The sequence below is a fragment of the Hypanus sabinus genome, chromosome 6 (assembly GCF_030144855.1).
Source record: "Hypanus sabinus isolate sHypSab1 chromosome 6, sHypSab1.hap1, whole genome shotgun sequence".
Classification (NCBI taxonomy): Eukaryota; Metazoa; Chordata; class Chondrichthyes; order Myliobatiformes; family Dasyatidae; genus Hypanus; species Hypanus sabinus.
The window spans coordinates 75,017,099-75,043,095 of NC_082711.1; the positions used below are offsets into that span (position 1 = coordinate 75,017,099).

At 41.0% G+C, this 25,997-nt stretch overlaps 1 protein-coding gene across 1 annotated transcript in view; it reads left to right on the top strand.

Moving 5' to 3' along the window:
* The window catches only part of LOC132395020 (adenylate cyclase type 1-like), a 253,841-nt gene that overhangs the window by 209,601 nt on the left and 18,243 nt on the right, over positions 1-25,997 (top strand). The window contains exons 15-16 of the mRNA XM_059971346.1: positions 8,387-8,533; positions 8,639-8,737. Of these exons, the coding sequence (XP_059827329.1) occupies positions 8,387-8,533; positions 8,639-8,737 (246 nt within the window). The remainder of the gene's footprint in view (positions 1-8,386; positions 8,534-8,638; positions 8,738-25,997) is intronic.

Genomic DNA, 25,997 nt, shown 5'->3' on the forward strand with positions numbered 1-25,997 from the left:
CACTCTTCATGTTAAGGCCATAAAGTAAAATTAAACTTTCAGGACTGATGGGCTGGTATGAAAACACCAATGCCCAAGAACAGAAAACCCTACAAAAGGTGGTGGATACAGCCTAGTCCAACAAAAGGAAAACCCTCCCCACCATTGTGCACATCTACAAGGAGTACTGCCAAAAGAAAGCAACATCCATCATCAAGGTCCCACACTATCCATGCCATGCTGTCCTCTCACTTTGCCATCAGGAAGGAGGTACAGGAGCCTGATGTACCACACCACCCATTCAAGAACACTTATTACCTTTCAACTGTCAGGCACCTGAACCAGCATGGATAACCTCACTCAGCTCTGCCCTGAAATGATTCTACAACCTACAGACTCACTTTCAATGACTCTGCAACTCATATTCTCAGTATTATTTATTTACTTTTTATGTATTTGCACAGTTTGTCTTCTGTTGCACATTGGTTATTTATCAGTCTTTGTGTGCTGTTTTCTGTTGATTCTATTGCACTTTTTATTCTATTGTGAATGCCAGCAAGAAAATGAATCTCAGCATAAAATGTGGTTACATTTATATACTTCAAAAATAAATTTGCTTTGAACTTTGAGTCTGAGTCCAGGAGGTTGTGCATTAGAGGCAGGGTGAAAATATGCAGTAGTTCATTTGGAGTCTGGTCATTAGGTCATTGTGACTGTCATTGGCCATTGAATGATGGAAGGCAGGTCTGAGGAAGAGTAATCAATGGCCTCGACAAATCAGCAATATGAGGGAGAGGAAAATGGACTGTGGGTGAGATCTGGATCCTCACTGAGCCACAGAAGGAAGGGGACTGGGAGCTGGGAACATTAAAGAAATTGAGACCATCAAGACATCTGGACTTCAAATGGTCTGAAGTCAAGGCCACTGGGTAGATAAGCTTGGGCATCAGAAAATTAGGATCTCAGAATGAGAAGGCTTTCATGATGTTGGGTTCTGGGCCAACCTATAGTTAAGGTTTGAGAAATTTTGGTGGAGGGATGGCCAGTACTTTTTGGGGCTGGACTAAACATAAATATGGGACTTACCCTGGTTATCTTATCTGCTACTGTGAAATGAAAACAGATGACTTTGTGTACTAAATAGTTGCTGCATATAGTGCTAAGAACCACTGTGTTTCCATGAGAAACTGGGAAAAATGGCATTTTTTAAATAGTGATTTTCATCCAGATTTGTGTGACTGTATCCAGACTGAATTTTGAATGCTACTTGATGCCATAAAAACAAGGAGAGATGTCCATGCTGTGAGGGGTAAGGGTGGTTGGTGTGCTGGGCTACCTTCGGAAGAAATTAGGAGGAATTGGCTGTTTGCTGCACTAAAGCTAACCCATGGGCAAAGTAACAATTCTGGACCAAACTTCAGTCAATGAAGGATGCTTGACAGTTATGGCAGGGCTTGAATACTTTCACCTCTTACAAAGCTAAATCAAGTGACATGGCAGGGCTTCACTTCCAGAAGAGCTCAATGCCTTCTCTGTTAGCACTGACTGTCAGAATATGGAGGAACCATTACGAGCTCCCACATCCTCTGATGATTCCATGATCTCAATCTCTGAAGCTGAAGTGTGAGTAGCTTTCAGGAGGGCAAACCCACGATAAGCATCCAGCCCAGATAGGATATCTGGCCAAGTACTAAGACCATGTGCTGATCAACTGGCTAATGGTTCACTGAGATCTTTAACCTCCCACTTTGGCTGTCTGATGTACCCATCTGCTTCAAGAGGGCTTCAGTTACACCGGTGCCAAAGATCTGCCTCAATGACTATTGTCCAGTAATACCTTCATCCACAGAGATGAAGTGTTTTGAGAGATTGATATGAAACATGTCAACTTGTGCCTGAAAAGTGACTTAGATCCACTCCAGTTTGTCTAATGGAGCAACAGGTCCACAGCAAATGCCATCTCATTGGCTCTTCGCTCAACCCAAAAACATCTCAACAGCAGAGATGCTCTCCATCAACTACAGCTTAGCATTCAAATCAAGTCAAGTCACTTTTATTGTCATTTCGACCATAACTGCTATGTACAGTACATAGTAAAAATGAGACAACCTTTTTCAGGACCATGGTGTTACATGACACAGTACAAAAACTAGACTGAACTACGTAAAAACGACATAGAGAAAAACAAAACAACAGCAACAACTACACTAGACTACAGACCTACCCAGGACTGCATAAAGTGCACAGAACAGTGCAGACATTACAATAAATAATAAACAGACATAGGGCAGTAAGGTGTCAGTCCAGACTCTGGGTATTGAGGAGTTGATGGCTTGGGGGAAGAAACTGTTACATAGTCTGGTCGTGAGAGCCCGAATGCTTTGGTGCATTCCAGATGGCAGGAGGGTGAAGAATTTGTATGAGGGGTGTGTGGGGTCCTTCATAATGCTGCTTGTTTGCGGATGCAGCGTGTAGTGTAAATGTCTGTAATGGCGGGAAGAGAGACCCTGATGATCTTCTCAGCTCACCTCAATATCCGCTGCAGGATATTGTGAACCGAGATGGTACAATTTCCGGCAATTTCGTTGATTCTGGTATTGTTATTATTCTATAGATTTGTTGAGTATGCCCATGAGAAAATGAATCTCAGGATTGTATATGGTGACATGTGTGTACTTTGATGATTAAAATTTACTTTGAACTTTGAAAAGGTATATTCATCCCTTTGTGAGGAATCTTCCCATGTGATTCCTTGATAAATTGGTGGAAAACTACTGAGAGATGCAGCAGAGATCTGCTGGGATCCCTTGGAATGATCCTGCACTAAAGAGTCTGATATTCCAGATGACTAAGACCTCAGGAAGAGGATTGTCCAGGCATGAGAGCATGATGGCCATGTCTTCCCTCACTGGGTCATGCATTTCTACCTTGAGTACTGATGAAAAACTGAGCCTCTGAAGACATTGACATTTTGGGCATTCTGCCTAGGGGTCTGATGACATTCTGGAATAGATTCTCTTTTGAAGATAAGAGTACTTCCTAGAATAAAAATCCCCATCTCAGATCACGCAGCCTATCACCATCATAGACAGGAGATTTTGCGGATGTTGGAAGTCTTGAGCAACACAAACAAAATGGTGGAGAATGCAGCAACTCGGATAGGGTCTTGCGCCAAAATGTCAGCTGTTTATTTCCCTCCATAGGTAATGCCTGAATTGCCGAGCTCCTCCAGAATTTTGTGTGGATAGTTCAATCATGATCATATCAGCATCATCAATAATAAATAACTCTCCTAAAACATAGAACACTACAGCACAGTTCAGGTCCTTTAGCCCTTGATGCTCTGTGACTTTTAAACCTACTCCAAGATCAATGTAATGCTTCCCTTCCATATAGCTCTCACTTTTTTGTTCAGACATGTGTTTGTCTAAGTGTTAAATAGCCATTTCTACCCTGGAGTTAAGATACTGGCTATTCATTATGTCAATGTCCTTTAACAACTTGTACACCTCTCATTGGTGTTTAACCTAAGGTGCTGTTACATAGTTTGCATTCCTCGATAACATATTATGAAGCCATTTGACCTGTTAACTTTACTCCAGTCTCAGATGGATCCCATGCATTCCATTTCCCCAGTTATTTCCCTATAGGCTCTTCCCTGTAGCCACATCCCTATCAATTACCTTTAATTCTCCTGCCACTCACCTACACCAGGGGAAGGATAAGGTAGCCAGTTCACCTGCCAGATACAGGAAAGGTCACTGATTGTGTACTTCAGGGTTCAGGTGGTGTGTGAGCAGCCCACCATGATTCCTGAAAGTGGTTGCTCAGGGACAAATAAAACTGCACTGAACTAGTATTAAACTACAATGAACTTTCTTGAAAGTGGAAATTTGAACCCAAAAAGCCAAATTCATAGTGTTAATCCTGTATCATTGGTACATGAGGATATCATTAACTGTGCACATCATTGCTGTCATTTTCCCTCCATGCAAAATCAAATGGAGCATGAATATAGTCAAGCCATATTCACAATCGCTGCCATTTCTCATAATGTCATTGCAGTTCCTTGAATTTGCTCATTAAAGCTTTCTTAAGTAGAAATGGGGAAAAATTCCAGGCTGTAGTTGCTCTGGTAATTAACACTGGTCGTTCTGTGGATAAGGTGATTTAGTTTCTCCTGCTACACTCCAGAAGAAATATAAAAGTAAATTTTATTATCATAGTACATACTTGTCACCACACACACAACCCTGAAGTTTTTTTTCCCTGTGGGCATACTTAGCAAATCTATAGAACAGTAACTGTAAATAGGATCAATGGACAATAAACCGCAGATGCAAAGATAAATAAATAGCAATAAATAACAAGATAAAAAGTCCTTAAAGTGAGGCCATTGGTTGTGGGAACACCAGAAATAGAATGAGTGTAGTTATCCTCTTTTTTTCAGGAGCCTGATGGTTGAGCGGTAGTAAATGTTCTTGAAACTGGTGGTGCGAGTCCTGAGGCACTTGTGCCTTCCACCAGATAGCAGCAGCAAGGAAAGATCACAGCCTGGGTGGTGAGGAACTTTGATGATGGATGGTGCTTTTCTACGGCAATATTTCATGTAGATATGCTCAATGGTTGGGAGGGTTTTACCTGTGATGTATTGGGCCGAATCCACTACCTTTTGTAGGATTTTCCACTCAAAGACATTGGTGTTCTCATGCTAGGCTGTAATACAGCCAGTCAACACACTTTCCACCACCAATCTATGGAAGTTTGCCAAGTTTTTTGATAACTTACCGACTTTCTGCAGACTCCTGAGGAAGGAAAGGCATTGTTGAGCTTCCTTTGCAATCATACTGTGGGTCCAGGACAGGTCCCCTGTGGTAGTGACAGATACCCCAGGAATTTAAAATTATCACTCTCTTCACCTCTGATTCTCGTGGACTTCTGATTTCCCTCTCCTGAAGTCTACAATCAGTTCCTTGGTCTTATTGACATTGAGTGAGAGGTTGTTGTTATAACACTGCTCAGCCAAGTTTTCATTCTCCCTCCTGCATGCTGATTCATCACCACCTTTGATATGGCCCATAACAGTGGTGTTGTCAGCAAACTTGTATATGGTGTTGGAGCTGTACTTAGCCACACAGTCATTGGTGTAAGGCGAGTGGAGCGGGGAAATATTGCATAGGGAACAATGCAAAATATATTCCCCATCAGGTCGAAGAAAAAGAAGAAGAAAGCCCTTAACTCCGAGTGGAGTCATCGGGATGCCGTCGTGACGCCATTTTTTCAACAAGCTTTCTTGGTTTTACAAGGCTGAGTTACTAGCTTGACTCTCAACTGAGCACAGATGGAAAGCGTGCAAGGGAGCTGGCTGGATTTGAACTCAAGCCTTTGCTCCAAAGTCCGGTGCTGATGCCACTATGCCACCATCAGGTAGTGTTCATGTTGAATTTCCAAAACAACCAGAAATAATTATTATTCCATCTTCCTGTACTCAATATGCATTTATAATCACCAAGCCCTGGAATAGATGTGAGGCAGAATCGAATTTCAAGGCTGTTATACCTCCACCAGTGACCAGCCTATAATTCCTGGTTTATCCCTTTCTCTCTTTTTTTTGAAAGCATTGTACAGTTACATTGTCAACAGTGGAGCTTAAAATAGGCAGCACTTGTTGAGCTGTTTGCTGGAGTTTATTTTATAAGTGGAACGCTACTGAAAGCCTCTGGATGTTATCTGAAGCATTGCTGTAACCTTGAGGCCCTCTCGTGGATCATTGCTGTAACCGCACTACACCAACCCACTACCTTGCTTATTTGGAGAACTGGTGAGGGAACTAAAGGCAAGGTATCAGATAATCTGACTCAACAATCAACTGTTACTAGCATAAACACTGTTTTCATATTTATCTATCCACCCCAGTAGAAGTCTTTACAAATAAATGTCACTGGGGTTTTTATGTCAATCAACTGGAATACTTTTAAAACTCTATAGACAAGTCTTATTTTTCACCTATTTATTCAACGTGCTATTGCATTTTCTTTAGCCAAGCCAACCACACCCAAGCCCAACCTGTCATTTATCCCTTGTCCTGGCTTCAATCAGATGGTCTAAATTCCATTCAGTTAGAGGCCTTGGCCATTTGGCTGTGTCAAAGGATCCCAGCAGATTTAACTTATAGTTAAAAGGTTAATGGCTTGCTAACTGTTGATCAAGGTACTGCCTAGACACCTGTTCTCTGGCAAAGCCACTTCCTTGCTACACTGCTAGGAGCTGGGATTTCCTGGTCTCTGCACTGGCCTCTAATGCTCAGACAATCTCCACAGTCACTGGCTAAGGCTAGGCTGGACTCGGATGATTGGTTGCACCAGAAATGCAATGGTATTTTTGGTAAGCAGTTAAATGAAAATAAGGTTTATCCCTAGTAACTTTTTTAAAATATGCTTATAAATTGTCTGATATCCACTTCCTTCCAGTTGATTGACATGGAAACTCCAGTGATGTTTCTCTGCTGAGTCCTTTCTTGGAGTGTGCATGTGGATTTAAGACCAGTCCCAATCCAAGGAAACATTGCTGAGAGAAGTCCCCAAGGATTCCATGTCAATCACATGTGAGTCAAAGGATGGAACATCTTCAGCAATGCTGAATGTAACACTTGTGTAGTGCTGGTCTTATCTTAGGTAACTGGGCGCCGCACTCTTCAAGAAAAGAATCAAATTACATAGCACTACACTAGGTGCTGGTAGGCCATCAGAAACTCTCGGTATCAGAAGGAGACAGTGAATAGAAAACACATACTTCTGGAGGCAGGTTTTGCTTATAAAAAAGCAATATATACAAAATATTTACAAGAGTAAGAACAGTTAAAAATTCCAACATTCTGTTTAGGTTCCAAATTGCAGATATTAAACTAAAACTGTGTTGCTTTTCAGTTAGAATCAGTGAGATTCATTAGAATAACCTTCATTACTCTAATTTCTCTAACTAATTAGATCTGGTCTTGTTCCCTATTTAAAGCTTTACAGACTAACCTTTCCTTTAAAATTAATTCCTAATTAGTTAGAAACTAATTGAATTCCTATTCTTAAGTATTATGCTTAACTTCAGTTTCAGTTCCAGTCAGTATGTCTACAAATTCAAATTCCAAAAAAAATAAGAGCTTAACACCTTTCAGAACAATTCTCCAACTTCACAACTTTTAAACAAAGTAAATCTCATTCAGTAACTTGATCCTTTGAATGAAAATAAACTTATACATTCAACCGTATTAAATCCTCTACGTCATTTCCATCCCACACTGGTTCTTCGATCTTGGGTAGCTCACTATCTTGCTTCTCAGTTCATTGGATTAAATAGTTGATCATCTAGGAAAAGTTGATTCACAAACTTATACAAAGAAAAAACCTGACCTGTATAAAACAGGATTACAATTCATATGTTTTTATACACATTATGTTGTCTATTTCAATATAACTCAATATTATATTGTTATTTCCAAACATTTCTGTTGCAACACTATTGAACATATTAAACACTCGGAACAGTAAAAATTTTAACTCACCAAATCCCTTGGTATGATTTAACAGAACTAATTCCCGGTTATACAGTAGAGATCTTGGACACTCATCTCTGCCAATATTGTCTCATTACAGCTGCTGCTTGTTACAGCTGTAACTTCAATAGATCTTTTATTGATATCGTGTCTCCTCCAGGGGTGTCACCCTGCAGTGTTCAAGTAGGATAGAGATACTACTAATTCCTCTTTTTTAAACAGTTTATATATTTACTTTCTATTAGTTTAATGTGTTTTTCTCGCTTGTCCACCACGTCTGTCTGCCACACTTTGTTCTCACATAGCTTTTTTTTACCCCAAGTTCTCTTTTTGAAAAAAATGGTTAAAGCTTTCCTCCACAGGTGAAGCTTTCTAACATAACATCTTTGGGTTTAATTAACTTGGGTTACATGAGGGTAAGTCACATTCCAATGATTATGAGTAGCATGATGTATGCCACTGGTTGGCCTGCGGCAGCTTGTCCACATTTGGCAAGATGCTTCTCCAGTGATGAATGTTGCAGCCCTAACCACGAGGCAAGTGGCAGGTCATAGATAGATAAGACTAGGCCCAAAGGAATATAGTCTCCTTTTGCTAATGTAGGGTACTTCTCAATTAATCATGGAAGAATCAACAGTTCAAAATATATTTAGTTGTCAATTGCCTTAAGACTAAAGACTAATAGGCAGGAATTGCACACAGCTCAGTTCTTAATTAACCATTAAAGACTCAAAGATAAAGTTAGATCTGTGACGATCTTAATGTGCTCTTAATCTGATCAGTAGGGGATACATATGTTATTCCCTCCTCAGCTATTTTTCTGTGATGTTACACTTAACCTCTACATGTTGTTCATTGCAGGATCTCTACTACCAGTCATATTCACAAGTGGGTGTGATGTTTGCCTCAATTCCCAATTTTAATGACTTTTATATTGAACTAGACGGTAATAACATGGGAGTTGAATGTTTACGCCTTTTGAATGAAATAATAGCTGACTTCGATGAGGTACATTTAATTCCTTATTAGTCATAATATGCATTCATTTTATAAAATGTTTGAACACTGTATTTGCTCATAAACTTAGTTTACATCTTTCTTTTGTTACTGAAGCTAATGGACAAAGATTGCTACAAGGACATAGAGAAAATCAAAACAATTGGCAGCACTTACATGGGAGCAGTTGGGCTTGTACCTACAACTGGAACCAAGGTGAGCAATTAGCCTACAAGTTATTGAATGGATTGTGCGGCACTGGAAAATTAACTAATAAAACAATTGCACCTTTTGTTCCATAAAAGCACAGAAACACAATAATGATATGTCACAATAGAGAATTAATTTTTCAATATTATAATATGACATTGATGACTCTTTTAAATTACAGGTCAACTTTGGTGTAAATCCCAAGTAGAATGTGTACAGGCAGAAACAACTGAGCCATGTTCAACCACAGCAAAATATTATTATTGAGTTTCAGTTTCAGCTTTCAAATGCCAGACATTTAGAATAGACAATGTGCTTGAAGTTTTCAGGGTCTTCAGTATCACACCATTAGTTGCCTTTTTAGGATTGCATTTGGATTTGTTTATTTAACATTTGCACATCGAAGCAATGTGTTGTTTGCGTTTGTTTGTTGTTTGTGTTAACAACCAACACCGCCCAAGTTGTGCTGGCGGCAGCCCGCGAGTATCACCACACATTCTTGTGTCAATAGAGCATGTCCACAATGTTCAGTAGAACAAAACAAACCAACAACAACAAAGCAAGCTCCTTTCCTCTCTCCCACCAACCCAATACCTCCAGGCCTCCAGCCTCTAGCCTCTCAGCCAGGTTCGCAGATATCAGGCCACAATCACACATCAATGCAAAAAAAAAAGCCTTGTTTATTAGTGCAAATTGAAAAGGAATATGCAAAGTTCAGAATATTATTCAAAACATAAAACATCAAACACGTCCGGCTACTGCTCGAGTATGTTTGAACAAAATTGTAAAAGAAGACAAATAAATTTGTCGAAACATTCAGCTGACATTCATCAGGAAACCACAGCTGTTCTTTATGCATTTGGAATCATTGTTCAAGACCGGAAAATATGATGTCGACAATATTTGAAAAAGGAACAGTAAAAGTGGAACAAAGACGATCATAATCACTTGGTAACAATGAAGATCAAATTTTGTGCTTGGAGTATTCTGGTCAACACATTAGGAAGGATGTGATTACACTGAAGAAGTTGCAAAGGTGACTCACAAGGATGATTTGTTATGCAAGTGGATTGGGTAGGCTGAACTTGTTTTCCCTGGAACAAAAGAGGCTTGAAAGACGTATGTAATATTATATGAAGGACAGAGTAGATAGTTAGAATCTCTTTCCAGCGGTGGGGGTATTTAAAACTAGAGGGCATAGGTTTAAGCTGAGTGAAAGAAGATTTAGAGTTTTTTTGTAGTGTGGTTTATATTTAGTACTTGATGCCAGAGGAGGTGGTGGAATCTACATTGGCAAGAGACTTAGACAGGCACTTGAATAAGTCCATAGGACACAGGAGCAGAATTAGGTCATTCAGCACATCGAGTCTGCTCTGCCTTCTATTCATAGCTGATTTATTTTCCCTCTCAACTGCACTCCCATGCCTTCTCTCCATAACCTTTGATGCCTTTACTAATCAACAAAATACCAGCTTCTGCCAACTCCCTGTCTCCTGAACACTCACTACCCCTCCACCTATCTGTATCAGCCAAAAACCTGGCTACAGAGACATTAATTCTGTAATGCAGATCTTTAACACATGATGTGAAAAGTAGCAGGCACAATACCGATCCCTGCCCCATGGGACATCACTAGTCACCAGCAGCCAGCCAGAAATGGCCCCCTTTATTCCCACTGCCTGTTATTTCCTCAAATATTACCAACAGATTTGTCAGGCAACATTTTCCCTGAAGGAATCTATGCCTATTTTATTGCGTGCCTCCAAGTGCCCAAAACCTCATTCTTGATAATGGACTCTTAACATCTTGCCAACTGCTAAAGTAAGGCTAATTGCCATGAAGTTTCCTGCCTTTTGTCTCCTTCTGTTTTTTTTAAGAGTGGAGTTACTTTTGTGATTTTTCAGTCCTCCAGAACCTGGTGAATCTTGATAGATCATTACTAATGCCTCTACTACAATCTCTTAATCAACTTCATTCCGAGCCCTGGGGTGTAGTCCATCTGGTTCAAGTGACTTGTCCAATCTTCCGTAGGAAAAACTTACACAAAAATACTTATTCAGTTTGTCCACCATTTCTTGGTTCCATATCCTTACCTCTCCAGTGTCATTTTTCCAGCTCTCTTACCTCTCGTTCACTCCTTATATATCTGAAACAGCCTGTTTTATATTATTGGCCAGCTTACCTTCATATTTCATTTTTTCTCATTTCTATTTTAGTTGCCTACTGTTGGTTTTTAAAAGATTCCCAATCCTCTAGCTTCCCACTAATTTTTGCTATATTGTATGCCCTCTCTTTTGCCTTTTTTGTTGTCTCTGACTTCTCTTGTTAGCCACAGTTACCTCATCCTCCCTTTAGAATGTTTCTTCTCCTTTGGGATGAACCAATTCTGCATTTTATGAATTACTCCCGGAAACTCCAACCTTCCTGCTCCACCATCATCCTTGCTAGTTCACCTTTCAAATTAAATTTGGCCATCTCCCTTTTCAAACTCTATTTAACTTTTGCTCAATGGTAATACCGATAAATCTAATTTTAGGTTCTCCCTCTCAAACTGCAGGGTGAATTATGATCACTGCCTCCTAAGAGTTCCTTTATGTTAAACTCACTAATCAAATCTGGTTCATTATACAATACACAATCCAGCATTACCTTTTCCCCAGACAGCTCAACCCAATCTGCTCTAAAAAGACCTCTCATAGGCATTTCAAAGTTCCTTCTCTGGGGATTCAGCACCAATTTGATTTTCCAAACTACCTACATATTGAATTCCTCCATAACCATCATAAAAATGTCATTTCTACATGGCTTTTCAATTGTCCATTGCTATTTATATCCCACATCCTGGCTAGTTCAGAGGCCTGCATATAAATTTCACAGAGGGTCTTTTACCCTTGTACTCTCTCAACTCTACCCACAAGAATACTAACACTTCTGATCCTATATCACATCTTTCTAAGGATATGGTTTCATTTTTTACCAAAAAAGCCATCCACCTGTCTGTCTTTTTGATACGTTTTATTCTTGGATATTATTCCGACTGTGATCTTCTTTTAGCCTTGACTCTATGATGCCCACAAGATCATACTGCCAATTTCTTACTGCGCTATAAAATCATCTATCACTGTGTGTATGAATACATCACCTTCAGTCCATGTTGCCTGAAGCTAAATTCTTAGTCCTTTCTAAACTACTTCTCTTCTTTAGTTTGGAGACTTATAACCTCTCCTGCTTTTTCCTTCCCATTTATCAATACTTTTACAAGCTGTTGAACCCACCCCCTTCTATGTAGTTTAAAGCAATACCCAGAGCCATAGTTATGTGATTGGCCGTGACCTTGGTGCCAACATATTTCAAGTGGGACCCATCCCATTGGAACTGCTCACTTCAGACCTTTCATCTTTGCAAGCACCTCTTCTTTATTAGTAGTGACTACACCCGCTTCTTCCCCCTGACACTCTGGTGTCTTCCACAATGAAGACTGATGCAAAATAATTATTCAGTTTGTCGACCATTTCTTTGTTCTACCTCTCCAGCATCATTTTTCAGCATTCTGTTGTCCACTCTTGGCTCTCTTTTACACTTTGTAAAAGAAGCTGTGTCACTTGACAACACTCATGATGTGTCTGGATGAGCAAGTGAATCATCTTGATGAGTTCTTGAATCACCTGGTATTGAAGTTCTGGGAGAAGAGATCAATACTGAAGGGTTCCCACTGCTTGGTGTGAATGCTGTGTTTCCATGCTGTATAATTCCATGAGTTTATGAATTCTATTTATTCAATCAATATATAATTTTACTGTTCCACTTACTATAGAATCGGGTCTTTAGTTAACTCAAAAGAAGTAACTTATCGTATTGCAGTATGAATGATGCCAAGATAAACACCTTGAAATGACGTTTTAATAAAACCTCAGTGACAGAATGATTGCAGCTTGAAAAGCATCAAAGTCTATATCTGCTCTCTGTAAGAGAAATCCAGCAGATACCACAACACTGCCCTTTCCATAGCTTCCTTTTGAACACCACAGATGAATTTACCTCTGCTACAACCTGACACACTACTCATGAGCCTATCCAATAACAGTATAAAAATATCCATCCATTCCACCAGCCCGTCTGTATCTTCTTGAATTTTTTTTTTAACAATCCTTCACAATTCATTACACATCCAAGCTGTGTGTCACCTGTGAATATGTTTTGGATTAAGCTAGCTCCAATTCATTCATATAGTACATTAAAGCTAATGGTCTTATAGTAGTTTGCAAATTAGGTACATACAGTGCCCATCAAAGGTCTTCACTACACCCCCCCCCAAGAAGTTTTCATCTTTCACTGTTTACAACGTTGAATCACAGTGTAAAATCACATTGAATTTGCCTTTTTTTGACACTCATCTACAGAAAAGACTCTTTTGTGTCAAAGGGAAAACAGATCTCTACAAAGTGATCTAAATTAATTACAAGTATAAAACACAAAATAATTGATTGCAAATGTCTTCACCCCCTTCAAGTCAGTATTTAGTAGATGCACCTTTGGCAGCAATTACAGCCTTGAGTCTGTGTGGATAGGTCTCTTCCAACTCTGCACATCTGGACATGGCAATTTTTCCCCATTCTTCTTTACAAACTGCTCAAGCACTGTCAGATTGCATGGGGGTCGTGAGTGAACATCCCTTTTCAAGTCCAGCCACAAATTCTCAATTGGATTGATGTCTGGACTCTGACTTGCCTGCTGCATGACATTAACTTTGGTGTTTTTAAGCCATTCCTGTGTAGCTTTGGCTTTATGCTTGTGGTCATTGTCTTGCTGGAAAATAAATCTCCCAAGTTGCAGTTCTATTGCAGACTGCATTGGGTTTTCCTTCAGGATTTCTCCGTATTTTGCTGCATACATTTTTCCCTCTACCTTCACAAGAATTCCAGAGCCTGCTGCAGTGAAGCATCCCCACAGCGTGATGCAGCTGCCACCATGCTTCACGGTACAGTAGGGATAGTGTGTTTTTGATGATGTGCTGTAGTGTTTAGTCTGATGGCCAGAAAGCTCAATTTTGATTTCAACCGACCATAGAACCTTCTTCCAGCTAACTTCAAAGTCTCCCACATGCCTTCTGGCATACTCTAGCCAAGAGTTCATGTGAGTTTATTCGACAGTGGCTTTCTCTTTGTCACTTTCCCATAAAACTGTGACTGGTGAAGCACCCGGGGAACGATTGTTGTATACACAGTCTCTCCCATTTCAACCACTGAAGCTTGTAGCTCCTCCAGAGTTGTCATCGGTCACTTGGTGGCCTCCCTCACTCGTCTCCTTCTTGTACGGCCATTCAGTTTTTGAGGACAGCCTGCTCCAGGCAGATTTATAGCTGTGCCATATTCTTTATATTTCTTGATGATTGCCTTAACTGTACTCCAAGAGATATTCAGTGACTTGGAAATTTTCTTGTATCGATCTCTTGACTTATGCTTTTCAATAACTTTTTCGCAGAGTTGTTTGGAGTGTTCTTTTGTCTTTATGGTGTAGTTTCTGTCAGGATACCGACTCACTAGCAGTTGGACCTTCCAGATACAGGTGTAATTTTACTACAGTCTATTGAAGCACCTTGACAACACACAGGTGATCTCCATTTAAGTAATTTTGTGACTTCTAAAATTGACTTCAGTTGACTTCACCAGGAATGATTTAGCGAGTCATATTAAAAGGGGTGAATACTTAAGTAATCAATTATTTTGTGTTTCATATTTGTAATTAATTTAGATCACTTTGTAGAGATCTGCTTTCACTTTAACATGAAAGGGTCTTTTTCTGTTGATCAGTGTCAAAAAGCCAAATTAAATCCACTGCGATTCAATGTTGTAAAATGATAAAACATGAAAATTTCCAAGGGAGATGAATACATTTTATAGGCACTGTATATTTAGCTGGGGTGCCTGAGACTTTTGCATGGTACTATAGTAATTTTATGTATTGCACTGTACTGTTGCCACACAAAAAGACAGATTTCATGTCATATGCACTGCCTGAGTCAGTGGTGGAGGCAGATACACTAGTGAAATTTAACAGACTACTAGACAGGTATATGGAGGAATATAAGGTGTGGGGTTATATGGGAGGCAAAGTTTAAGGGTCAGCACAACATTGTGGGCTGAAAGGCCTGTACTGTGCTGTTCTGTTCTATATTCTATATGTGAATGATGATAAACCAGATTCTGATATGGATCTACATTGTGGACTGAGACTTGGAAGGTGGAAGGTAAAGGGGAATCGTGGTTGGGAAAAGTGGATGGAAGAGGGGAGGGAGTGGATAGCCCCAGAGAGACTTTCTGAAATGATCAATAAACTAATTGTTTGGAATAAAATTACCTTGCCTTAGGGCTGGGTGTTTCTGCACCTGCACCTCCTCACTCCTGGCACTTTTCTGCCACCTGTCCCACATCCCTACTCCACCCTCACTCTTCAAACATCCTTTGCTCCTGTCAGATTTACAAACTTATTCTCTCCTCCACGTTGAGGAACACAGTACTGTACAAAAGTCTTAGGTATCCTAGCTACATAGTTCCAAAGTCGGAGGAACTCAGCTGTGGGCTTCCTGCCAATCTGATTAAAAAAAACTTTCACTAGAACACCCTGGTTTTCGATACTTAGCCAAATTGCTCTCTTCAGTCCCTATTACTGATCATAAGTATGTTATGTGGTATCTTACCAAAGACATTTTGTAAAAGTGTGTGTGTAAAAAAACCATGTCTGAATTACACTTTTTGGTTCTTCATCAAAATCTCTACTGAAGTTCTTAAATGTAATCTGCCTTCAACAAATCCATGCTGGTGTTTTTTAATAACTTTATTTATGCCAAAGTAACTACTAATTATGTCCCTGATTATTTCTTCTAGAACTTTCCCTGTACTACTTTTTGAACAGGGGTGTAACATTTGCAGCTCTGCAGTCCTCATGCACCACTCCTGAACCTAGACATTTGGGAGTTTATAGCTATGAACTCTGCCATTTTCTTCTTTACTTCCCTTCAGCAAACTGGGATGCATTTCCACTGGATCAAGTGATTTATTCACTTTAGGTGGAGACACTCAAATTTCCAAAAAATAAAGTAGATGCCAGAAATCTGAAGTATTTTTTTTACATAGAATGCTTGGTGCCTGGGATATGCTGCCAGGGGTGGCGGTGGTGGAAGCAGATATGATCAAGGCATTGAAGAGCCTCTTGGGCCCATGAACTTGGAAAGAATGAATGTATAATTATTATCATTTTTTTATGTCACATGCACCAAGCTACAGTGAAAAACATAGTTTACCATGTATTAAGATAATGCAGGGAAAACAATAAAAGAATACAGAATTAAGTGTTAGTTACAGTGAAAGTCCAATTAAGGCAGGGCCATAACGTGGTAGGTTATGAGTTCAAGAGTCCATCCTGGGGGAACATTTAATAGTCTTCTAGCAGTGGGATAGAAACATGGTGATGTGTGCTTTCGGGCTTTTGTATATTCTGTCCAATGGTAGGAGAAATGAAAGATAATGTCTGGAGAAGGTGAAGCATTTGATTACATTGGTTATCTAACTGAGGCATTGAGAAATAGACACAGTCCATGGAGCTGGTTTTCATTGTGTGAACGTGGCTCAGCACAACTTCCTGCAGTTCCTTGCCATCATGGGCAGAAGGGCTGCAATACCAGATGCAAGCTGAGCTGATTAGTTTCATTGGGTGTCATTCACTTAATCAGTGTACTGTAACGCAGTTAACAAAAAGGCCTGTTCCTGCACTGCCCCACGATAAAACAGAAAATACTGGACATACTCAGCAAGTCGGGTTACATCTTTTGGACAAGAAACAGTGTCAATGTATCAAGTCAGTAATATAATATCATTACTAAAAAGTAGAATAAACAAGCAGGTAATAAAGTAGATGGAGAGAGGGAGTGATGCCTCTGATAGGTTAAAACCAAAGTAATCATGGAAATAAGCTGTAAACAAAATTAGCTGGTCGATTTGCGAGTGGGAGCAGTTAGTGAGAACATGGGCAAAAAGAACATAGGCAAAAGAATGTAGGAGTTGTGAAATGCAAGGCACAGGGACAAGCCCAGCAAGATGAAAGTGATAAAGGCCTAAAGATGATGGAATCTGATAAGAATAACTGGGGGAGGAACTCAGTAGGTCAGGCAACATCTCTGCGTACAGTCGACATTTCACCTTTATCACTTTCAGCTATCTCCTCCCAGCTTCAGGAGCTCTTCTCACTCCCCATTCCCTCACCTGCCAATCACCCCTTCTCCTGGATCCACCAGTTACCTGCCAGCTCTCACCCCAAATCCCCTTCCCTACACCTTTTAATATTGGCTATCTCTCCGCTATCTTTCAATCCTGATGAAGGACCTGAATCTTGACTGTCCATTTCCGTGTGCCCACTGAGTTCCTTCAGCTTTTTGTGCATTGCATCAGATTTCAGCATCTGCACTCTCATGTGTCTCCAGTGTTCTTTAGTCCAAGTTCCTTTGTCAATTTTCTCATCCTCCTACTGTTCCCATTCACCCAATGATCAGCAAAGTTTGTTCACAGCTTATCTCCATGCTTATCCTCACTATCATATTAGAGACTTTGTTCACCAACCCTCTGCTTCCACCCTCATCCTCCTGGCAGCTTTACAAGCTGATCTGAGTATTTCCAGCAGTCTCCTTGTTTATTTAAGTGGAACTAAACTCTCCTCCACTTCAGGCCCCTTATCTAAGAAAGGTGTGCTGGCATTGGAGAGGGTTCGGGGGAGCTCATGAGAATGATCCCAGAAATGAAAGGGTTAATATATGAGGATGCTTGATGGCTCTGGGAAATAGTAACTGGAATTTAGAAGAATGAGGGAGGAATCTCATTGAAACTTATCGTATGTTGAGGAAAAGCCCAGACAGAGCAGATGTGGAGAGGATGTGTCCTATAGTGGGGGAGTCTAGGACCAGAGGGCACAACCTCAGAATAGAGGAATGTCCATTTAGGGTGGAGATGAGGAGGAACTTCTTTAGCTGGAGGGTGGTAAATCTGTGAAATGGATTGCCACAGGCAGCTGTGGAGGCCAGGTCATTAGGTATATTTAAGGTGGAAGTTGATAAATTCTTGATTAGTTGGGGGTGAAAGGTTATGGGAGGAAGGCAAGAGAATAGGGTTGAGAGAGAAAGAGGATCAGCCATTATGAAATGGTGAAACAGACTTGATTGCCAAATGGACAAATTCTGCTCCTGTGTCTAATGATCTTATTCTAATGATGTAATTACGTGACGTACTTTTACTGTGCTTTATATTCAGTGGTTGAAGTAAAATAAATGAGTTGTTACAGTTGTTCTTAAACATAAGATGCTTCATGCTACTTTATTTACATAAACCTACAGTATAATTAACCATATACAATTCCATTGTCACAGCAATAAGTGAGACCCAGCTTTAAAAAAAGGAATGAGATCTAAGTATATTGCTGGAGATAGGATGGTCAAGAATGTCAGGGAAAAGAAGAAAGCAGGGGTGTATCATTGTTGATTAACTTGAATATCGCTGCTCTGGAGAGTAATGATGTGCTGACCAAAGAGATGGATGTGTCTGTTTAGGATTAAAAAGCAATAAAGATGGAGTTATGTTACAGGCTGCCAACTGCACTGAGGGAGGACATTAAGGAGCAAGTTTTCAGAGAAGCTACAGATATGAAAATAAAAGCCCTATCATTGTGATGTCTACAACTATACAAATAAACCCTGGGGCAAAGAGAGGGAGGAGTTTCTACAATGTGTTCAGGAGAACTTTCTTGATCAGTTTGCTTCTAGCTTCTCCAAGTAAAGTTTGCTCCACTTGTGCTACATTTTCTTGATCCAAGTCCAACAATGCTTTCTTCTTTGCTAAAGTAGAAGCAAATGATCAAGGAAGTTCTCCTGAACACATTGTAGAAACTCTTCCCTCTCTTTGCCCCAGGATATATTTGTACAGCTGTCACGCCAGTAGGGCTTTTGTTTTCATATCTGTAGCTTCTCTGAAAACTTGCTCCTTAATGTCCTCTCTCAGTGCAGTTGGCAGCCTGTAACGTAATTCCATCTTTATTGCTTTTTAATCCTAAACAGACACATCCATCTATTTGGTCAGCACATCATTACTCTCCAGAGCAGCGATATTCAAATTAATCAACAATGATACGCCCCTGCTCTCTTCTTTTCCCTAACATTCTTGACCATCCTATCTCCAGCAATATACTTAGCTCTCATTCCTTTTTTTAATCTAGGTCTCACTTATTGCTGCGACATTGGAATTCTATATGGTTAATTGTGCTGTAGGTTTTTGCAAATAAATCTGCATAAGGCATTTTATGTTTAGAAAAAACCATAACAACTCATTTGTTGTACTCCAAACACTGAACATAAAGTACAGTACCAAGTATTTTACGTAAGTACATCATCACATCAGACAGCCTCTTAAAGCGAACCCCAGCTCAATGTCGGTGTTTGTGAAATATGTACATTTCCACCAATTAGAATACCCTCTATCCACCCCAGAATTCACTGAAACTGGTGTTGTGAGACGGTCCAGAGCTCGGGTGAGCCACCTGACTCAGGTCCTATTTCCATGGGTGGAAAAACAGCAAAGGCTTCTGGCTCACCCAGAGGTGTGTTGACACGCTCATGGTCATGTTGTGATGGCAGGACCACGATAGCAGAATCTTCCAAATCTTGGTGGGTGATCTACCAAAATACATTCTGGTTTACTCCTCTTATTTATGACAAAAGTCTTTCCCCTCCGTTCCAAAATGTGGAACAGGCCATTGTAAGGCAGTCTAAGGGGACATCGGTGCGCATCATGGCAAACGAAAACAAATGAGGCACAATGTAGGTCAACAGGAACCCAAGAGTGCTGTACGCTGTGATGAGAGGTTGGAATAGGTGTAAAGGAATTGAATTTATTGAGGAGGGTGGAACACTGTTGAGAGGCCAACCAGGCAGTCGCGGCGTCAGGAATAAAATCACCTGGCACTCATAATGGCTGCCAGCTCAGCCGTGGATGACTACAGTCCTCTTTTAGAGCTATTCTGAGTCCCAGCAGGACCCATGGGAGTTGATCACACCAACTGTCAGGGAAGCCCTCAGAGCAGCCTTTAAGGAGTGGTGAAACCACTCACAAAGGCCAATGGTTTGTGGGTCATACACTGTGGTGTGATGTAGCCTAACACTGAGGTTCTGGGCCATCACAGCCCAAAGGTATGCAATGAATCGGGGACTGCGGTCAGAAGAAATATCAGATGGGGTGCCAAATGAAACAATCTAGGTGCTGACTAACGCACGAGCCACGACTGTGGCTATCATCGATGCTAGAGGGACAACCTATGGCTACCTGGTGGTAAGGAGGTGTGTGAAACCGCTGGAGGGGGGAAGAGGACCAATGTGGTACACATTGACATGATCAAACCATCGCTCAAGGACCTCCAGCTTTTCCGAACTTAATGTCAGTCGATCACAGGCCCGTGACTGCTGTTCAGTAAGCCTGGACTAGCTTGGTTAACTCTCATGCCAGCATTGTCAACCCTTATGTGTATGCCCTCAAAGGCTGGCCATGAGAGGCAATTGACACAGCATTATTTTTCACCTTGATATGTCGTATATCTATTGTGAACTCTGATGTACAGGCCAGTTGGCATTTCTGCCATGCAGAACAAGGGTCTGATATTTTGGCCATGGCATGCACAAAGAGTTTATGGTCAATGGAGATGTGAAATAGCAACCCTCTAGAAGAAAGCAAAAAATGGCGGACAACCAGATAGAAACTGAGAAGCTCACAGTCCAATGCGATGTGCTTCCTTTCAGGGGGACAGAGCTGCCGGCTGAAGAAGGTGAGTGGCTGCCACACACCTCTGACCAAACGTTCATGCACAGCATCCTCAGCATAATCTGAAGTGTCAGTAGTTATGGTTACAAACACATTGGGGAGAGGGTGCACCAGTAGGGTCGCATTGGAAAGAGCTCTTTCAGTGTCAACAAATGTCCTGGTCATGTCCGCTGACCCATCAAGCACATGATTAGGGGTATTGCCTTTAAACACTCTATACAGGGGGACCATAAGTTCAGCAGCTCACGGAATGAAACTGTTATACAGATTCACCATGACGATAAACTCTTGTAGATTTTCAGTAGTGTGGGGCGGTGCAAAATAGTGGCTACTTCTAATGGGAGGGATTTTGCACTTTCTGCAGAGGTGTGACGGCCGAGGAAGTCAATGGTTGACAGCCCTTGGCTTAAGCACTTGAAAGGTGTAGAGATGAGATACATGTTTATATTTGGATGCATTGGTGACAAGCATGGCATCCAGGTAAACAAAAAAGAAAACCTAAGTCTTTCAATACGGAGTCCATCAGCCATTGGAAAGTCTGTGCTGCATTTTTTCAGCCCAAAAGGATACATACTTCAGAAGCCAAATGGGGTTATCACAAGCATTTTGGGGAAGTCCTCCTAGCACACAGGCACCTAATCATAGTCCCTATCTAGACTGACTTTGGGAAAAAATGAACCTTCCAGCTAATCATGCTGGATGTGTGGGACTGGTTAAAAATTGGGGGTTGATAGCCTCAATCAGGCAACAGTTACCATCATTGGACTCGGGGACCATATGGAGGGGCAAAGCCCAGAGGACATTTGACCAGCACACAATGCCAAGTCTTTCCATGTTGACAAACTCAGCCTTCACTGTTGCCAACTTTGCCAGATCCAGTCTACACACGCAGGCCCCTGCCCTGGCGAACCAGTTGTAGAAATGTCAGGCTCAACCCTATGTTTCATGAATGCAGTGGAGAATGTGCACCTGGTGAGGTTTGGAAACTCCGCTGGCAGTCAAGTAAATCCACATATGGTGCTGCTTGCACTTGACTGAGTCATTGTGGGGAATTTACTGGGGAGCTGGTTAAGGACCCCAGGTCCTTGACATTGACAGGCCAGCAGTTCTTATGATCAACTAATAGTCCGTGGGGACACAGGAAATCTGCACCAAGCAGAGGTCGAGCCACTTTAGCCAGAATGAAATCCCATGTATGATGTTGCCCACTGAAGCAGAGCATCGCCCGTCATGTCCCGTAAGTCTGGATCCCACTGCCGTTGGTGGCCTCCAGAGAGTTTTATCATTTGTTGCATTCTCATCAATGCTGGCAGCACACTCACTTCAGCATGTCAGACAGGAAGAGTTGCCCTAAAAGGGGTCCATAATGAACAGTAGATGTCCCTGGCAGTTGAAACCCATGTTGCTCACAGACCTATGATGTCCCAATGTGCTGGCACTGTCGAAGCTGGAAGGCGATTGGGCACTTCCTAGCATTCAAACCAAACCAAATGTGGTAAAAACATAGGCACAGCATTGTTATATAGGGGGCCTTGCTGACCAGGCTAACTGAGGTAGGGAAAGGAGGAGGAGTGATACACTGCTGCCTAGCTGAGTCCAAACTGTCAGCCATTTTAACAAGCTCTCTATAGTCCTTCATGGGAATTAGTGAGGGCTATGCAAACTTGATCAGGCATTTTCTGAATGAAGAGTTCTTTAAAAATAAAACAAGCATGGTGATTTCCCCAGAGAGAGAGCATGTGGTCCATTAGCTCCAATGGTTTTGCATCACTGAGACTGAGCAAGGAAAGCAATTGTTCCGCATGATCAGACTCTGATAGTCCAAAAGTCTGTAAAAGGTGAGTTGTTAGTGATTGGTATTTATCATGTTCAGGCAGATTTTCTACTAGACTCAACACTCTTGCAGCCATGTAGTTGCCAAGTGACATTACCACAATGTAAAATTTGGTGGTGTGGTGATTTCTCACAGTGCAAATTCGGCTAGTACTAAACCAAGTTATTGCATTTTGCTCCCAAAATTCTAGCAGTTTCATAGTGACTGCATTGGTCAACCTGTTCAATAACAGGAATCATCCTAGAGCATCGGGGTCACCAAAGTAGATTTTTGCGAATAAAATAGCATGAGGTGTTTAATGTTTAAGAAAAGCCACATCAACTGATTTATTGTACTGCAAATACTGAACAAAAAGTGTGGTAAAAGAACCTTATGTAATTATGCCATTAAATCAGACAGCCCGTTAATGTGAATCACTTCTCAATGTCGATGGCTGGTAATTGGTTCCACCAATTACAATACCCCACATTGCCAGCAGCTATCTTGACTACACTTTGTAGGTTTTTGTGTATACTTGAAAGCACAATTTAAACTTATCTGCATACAGAATTTATTTCTTTTTTGTTCCATTGCAGTCGGTCCCTTCCATCCTTTGTACCTTTAATTCTTCCTTACAATCATACTTACTGCAAATAATAACTATAATCATTCCGAAAGGTAAAAGGCTGGATAGTAATGAGATCAGAGTTGGCCCCATAATAAATCAGATGACTCTGCCCAGAATAAACTTGAAATGTTCATGTTCTCTTGCATTTGTTCATTTGCACAACACAACATGTATTGAGCTGTCTACACTTGCTCTAATTGTGGTTGCTTTGCATGTTGAGGTAGTGACAGGGGAGGGGTAAGATGAAAGGCAGAGCTTTCAGTAGTGTTTAGATAATGGTAGTACCGATAAATCTGAGATTGTAATATTGAATGTGAATGATATTCTTTTCTTGGTTGGCTGAAGATCAAGACTTTTCTTCTTCGTTGGATAATGCATTTTCCGTCACACAACAACCTCTAATACTGTGCTCATGATGAGATTGATGTCTTTGAAGATGGTTGTCACTCTGGTCATACTAAAAGATCCCCATTAACTTCTTCATTGTGAATTACTTCTGTGCCACATTCCTTTCTCCTCCTGCGATCCTCATTTCCAGTAACTCTTCCACAAAACAGCAACACAAGAGTGCATCTAGTAGAACTGCTGCTTCACAGTGCCAAAAATCCAGGTGTAATCCTGATCTCAGGTGCTGTCCATGTGAAGTTTGCACCTTCTCCCTGTGAAGGTTTCCTTGGGGTGCTTCCATTTCCTTATACATCCAAAAGACATGATTTGGTAGATTAAGTCACTACTGTAAGTTGCCCCCAGTGTGTGGGTGAGTGGAGGTGGCAGAGGGAAGGTTGTTGAGAGTTTAGAGAGAATAACAAATGGGATTAATGCAGGATTAGCACCAATGGATCCTTGGTGGACAATATTGCTATTATGCTGAGTCTCTATGTAACTCTATAGTTCTGTATCATTCTGTTTCACTTTATCAAATGCAATTTGCCAACCTGACGATATCTTCTTGTAGATGGGTGGGTCAGCATATTACAGTCTTGTACATATTCAGGCCATAATTTCCTCTATTCAACATCAATAATTCCATGAAGCTCTCTTCATCTTATATCTTTTAGGCAAGAGGGATAGAGAAAATAACATCCATTAACAATAAAACGATGAACGCCAGTGGTAAACCTACAGTATTTCTACTTCTTGATGTATTAGAGACTTTGCCTTCTCTTATAGTGAAGCTCTGAAAAACATACAATTAAAATTCCAGGTGCAGCTGTGTCAATAGAGATTTTAATCTATTTGGTTGGCAGATGCAATATTCTGACACAAACCACTGAATCTTGAATTCCAGTCAAGATGGCGCCTGCATGCAATGCTCCTTCAGTTGACATCTTCTGGATGGATTACAAAACCATATATTTCACTTTTTATATCTTTTATGGTTGTTTTTTTCTTCTTGGATGTGATTCTGGAACTGCTGGAGCCTGTGATTTGCTGTTTGGAGATCCAGCACTCAGCAACCTCTGACAGAATTCCGGGAGGCAAAGGTAGCATGCGCAAACCTCATGGTGGGCGGCTGTGGCATGGGGCACGAGCCAATGTTTGACTCTATTTCACTGATTAAAGCTTCTATTGTTCACCAATTAAAATGATGAGGAAGACTGAAACATCAAGGCAAATACAGAAGATGAACACTGGCTGCTTGCCTTTGGAACACTGAGGATCACTTTGTTATGCTACTAGAGAGGGGAGAGACTGCTGCTTTGCCCAGAGAATGTTACCCAGGTTGTCTGCATTTTGGATATGTACTTGGACTATAAACTTTTCATCAATCTTATAGTTTTTTAAAATATATTCTGTGCTTTTCACCTGATCTTTCTTGTTTATTTTCTGTGGGGAAGTGGATTTGTGGGTCGATGTGCCAGTTCAGTATTGATTGGGTTTTTTTGTGCGTGAGGAGGGATTTAGGGGTTGATGTGCCTGTTCTGTTTTTGTTCATTTTTTGTGTGGGGAGAGGGATTTGGGGGTTGATGATCATGCTACCTTTTTCTTTTTTGGTTTCATGGCTACCCACAGAAGAAGAAATTCAGAGTTGTTTACTTTGAATTTAACCAATTTAAAGAGGTGAAGATGAGGGATGAGATGAGAAGTGGGATATGGGAAACCAGATGAGGTGGGAGATAATAGGGAGGTGGGAGAAGGTGAGGAGAGAGTTTTGAGACAGTGACTGATGGATGATGACAGAAAAGAGATAAGAAAAAATTATTGAGCCTGATGGGGAGGAGATAGAGGCTGGAAGGTGATAAGAGGAACCAGTTACGGGTTTGATGATGGACAGATGAAAGCAGATTAGGGAGGGATAGGAAAGATAAACCAAGGGAGAAGAAATACAGGTGGATAGGTGTGTGAGTAATGCACAGATGGAACCAGGATGATGAATCTAGCTAAAAGGTGGGAGAGAGTAGAATGGAAAAGGTGGATAATAGGAGAGGGAACCTTAAGGAATTGGTAGATGTGGGAAAGGACCACTGAATGTAGGTTATCTGAAATTGGAAAATTCAGTTTGCTCGCTAGTGGGATATGAGGCATTATCCTTGGAATAATTGGTTCCACAGGCCATACGGCCCAGCCAATCCATGGGACCATCCATATTACCACTTAGTCCATAGCTCTGTCTGCCTAAGCAATTTGAATGCTTACCTAGACCCTTCTTCATGGTGACAATAACTTGGCTTGAACCATTATCACAGTTGGTGCTTTCCAGTTACTTTGCACTCCCTGGTGACAACAGCGCCCCAACGATTCCCCTCTGCATTTTTTCTCCATTATATTAAATCTGTCTCTTCTGGGTTTGTCTTCCACTGATTTGTGGTAACTCAGTCTGCTCTGCCTATACCCGTCAATTTAATATTTATCAATTGTATACCTTTTTAACCTCTTCTGCTCTATGGAGAACAGACACAGTTTCTGCAATCTCCTCTCATAACTCAGCTTCCCCATTCTAGGCAAAAATCTGGTGCATCTCCCTTGTACCACCTC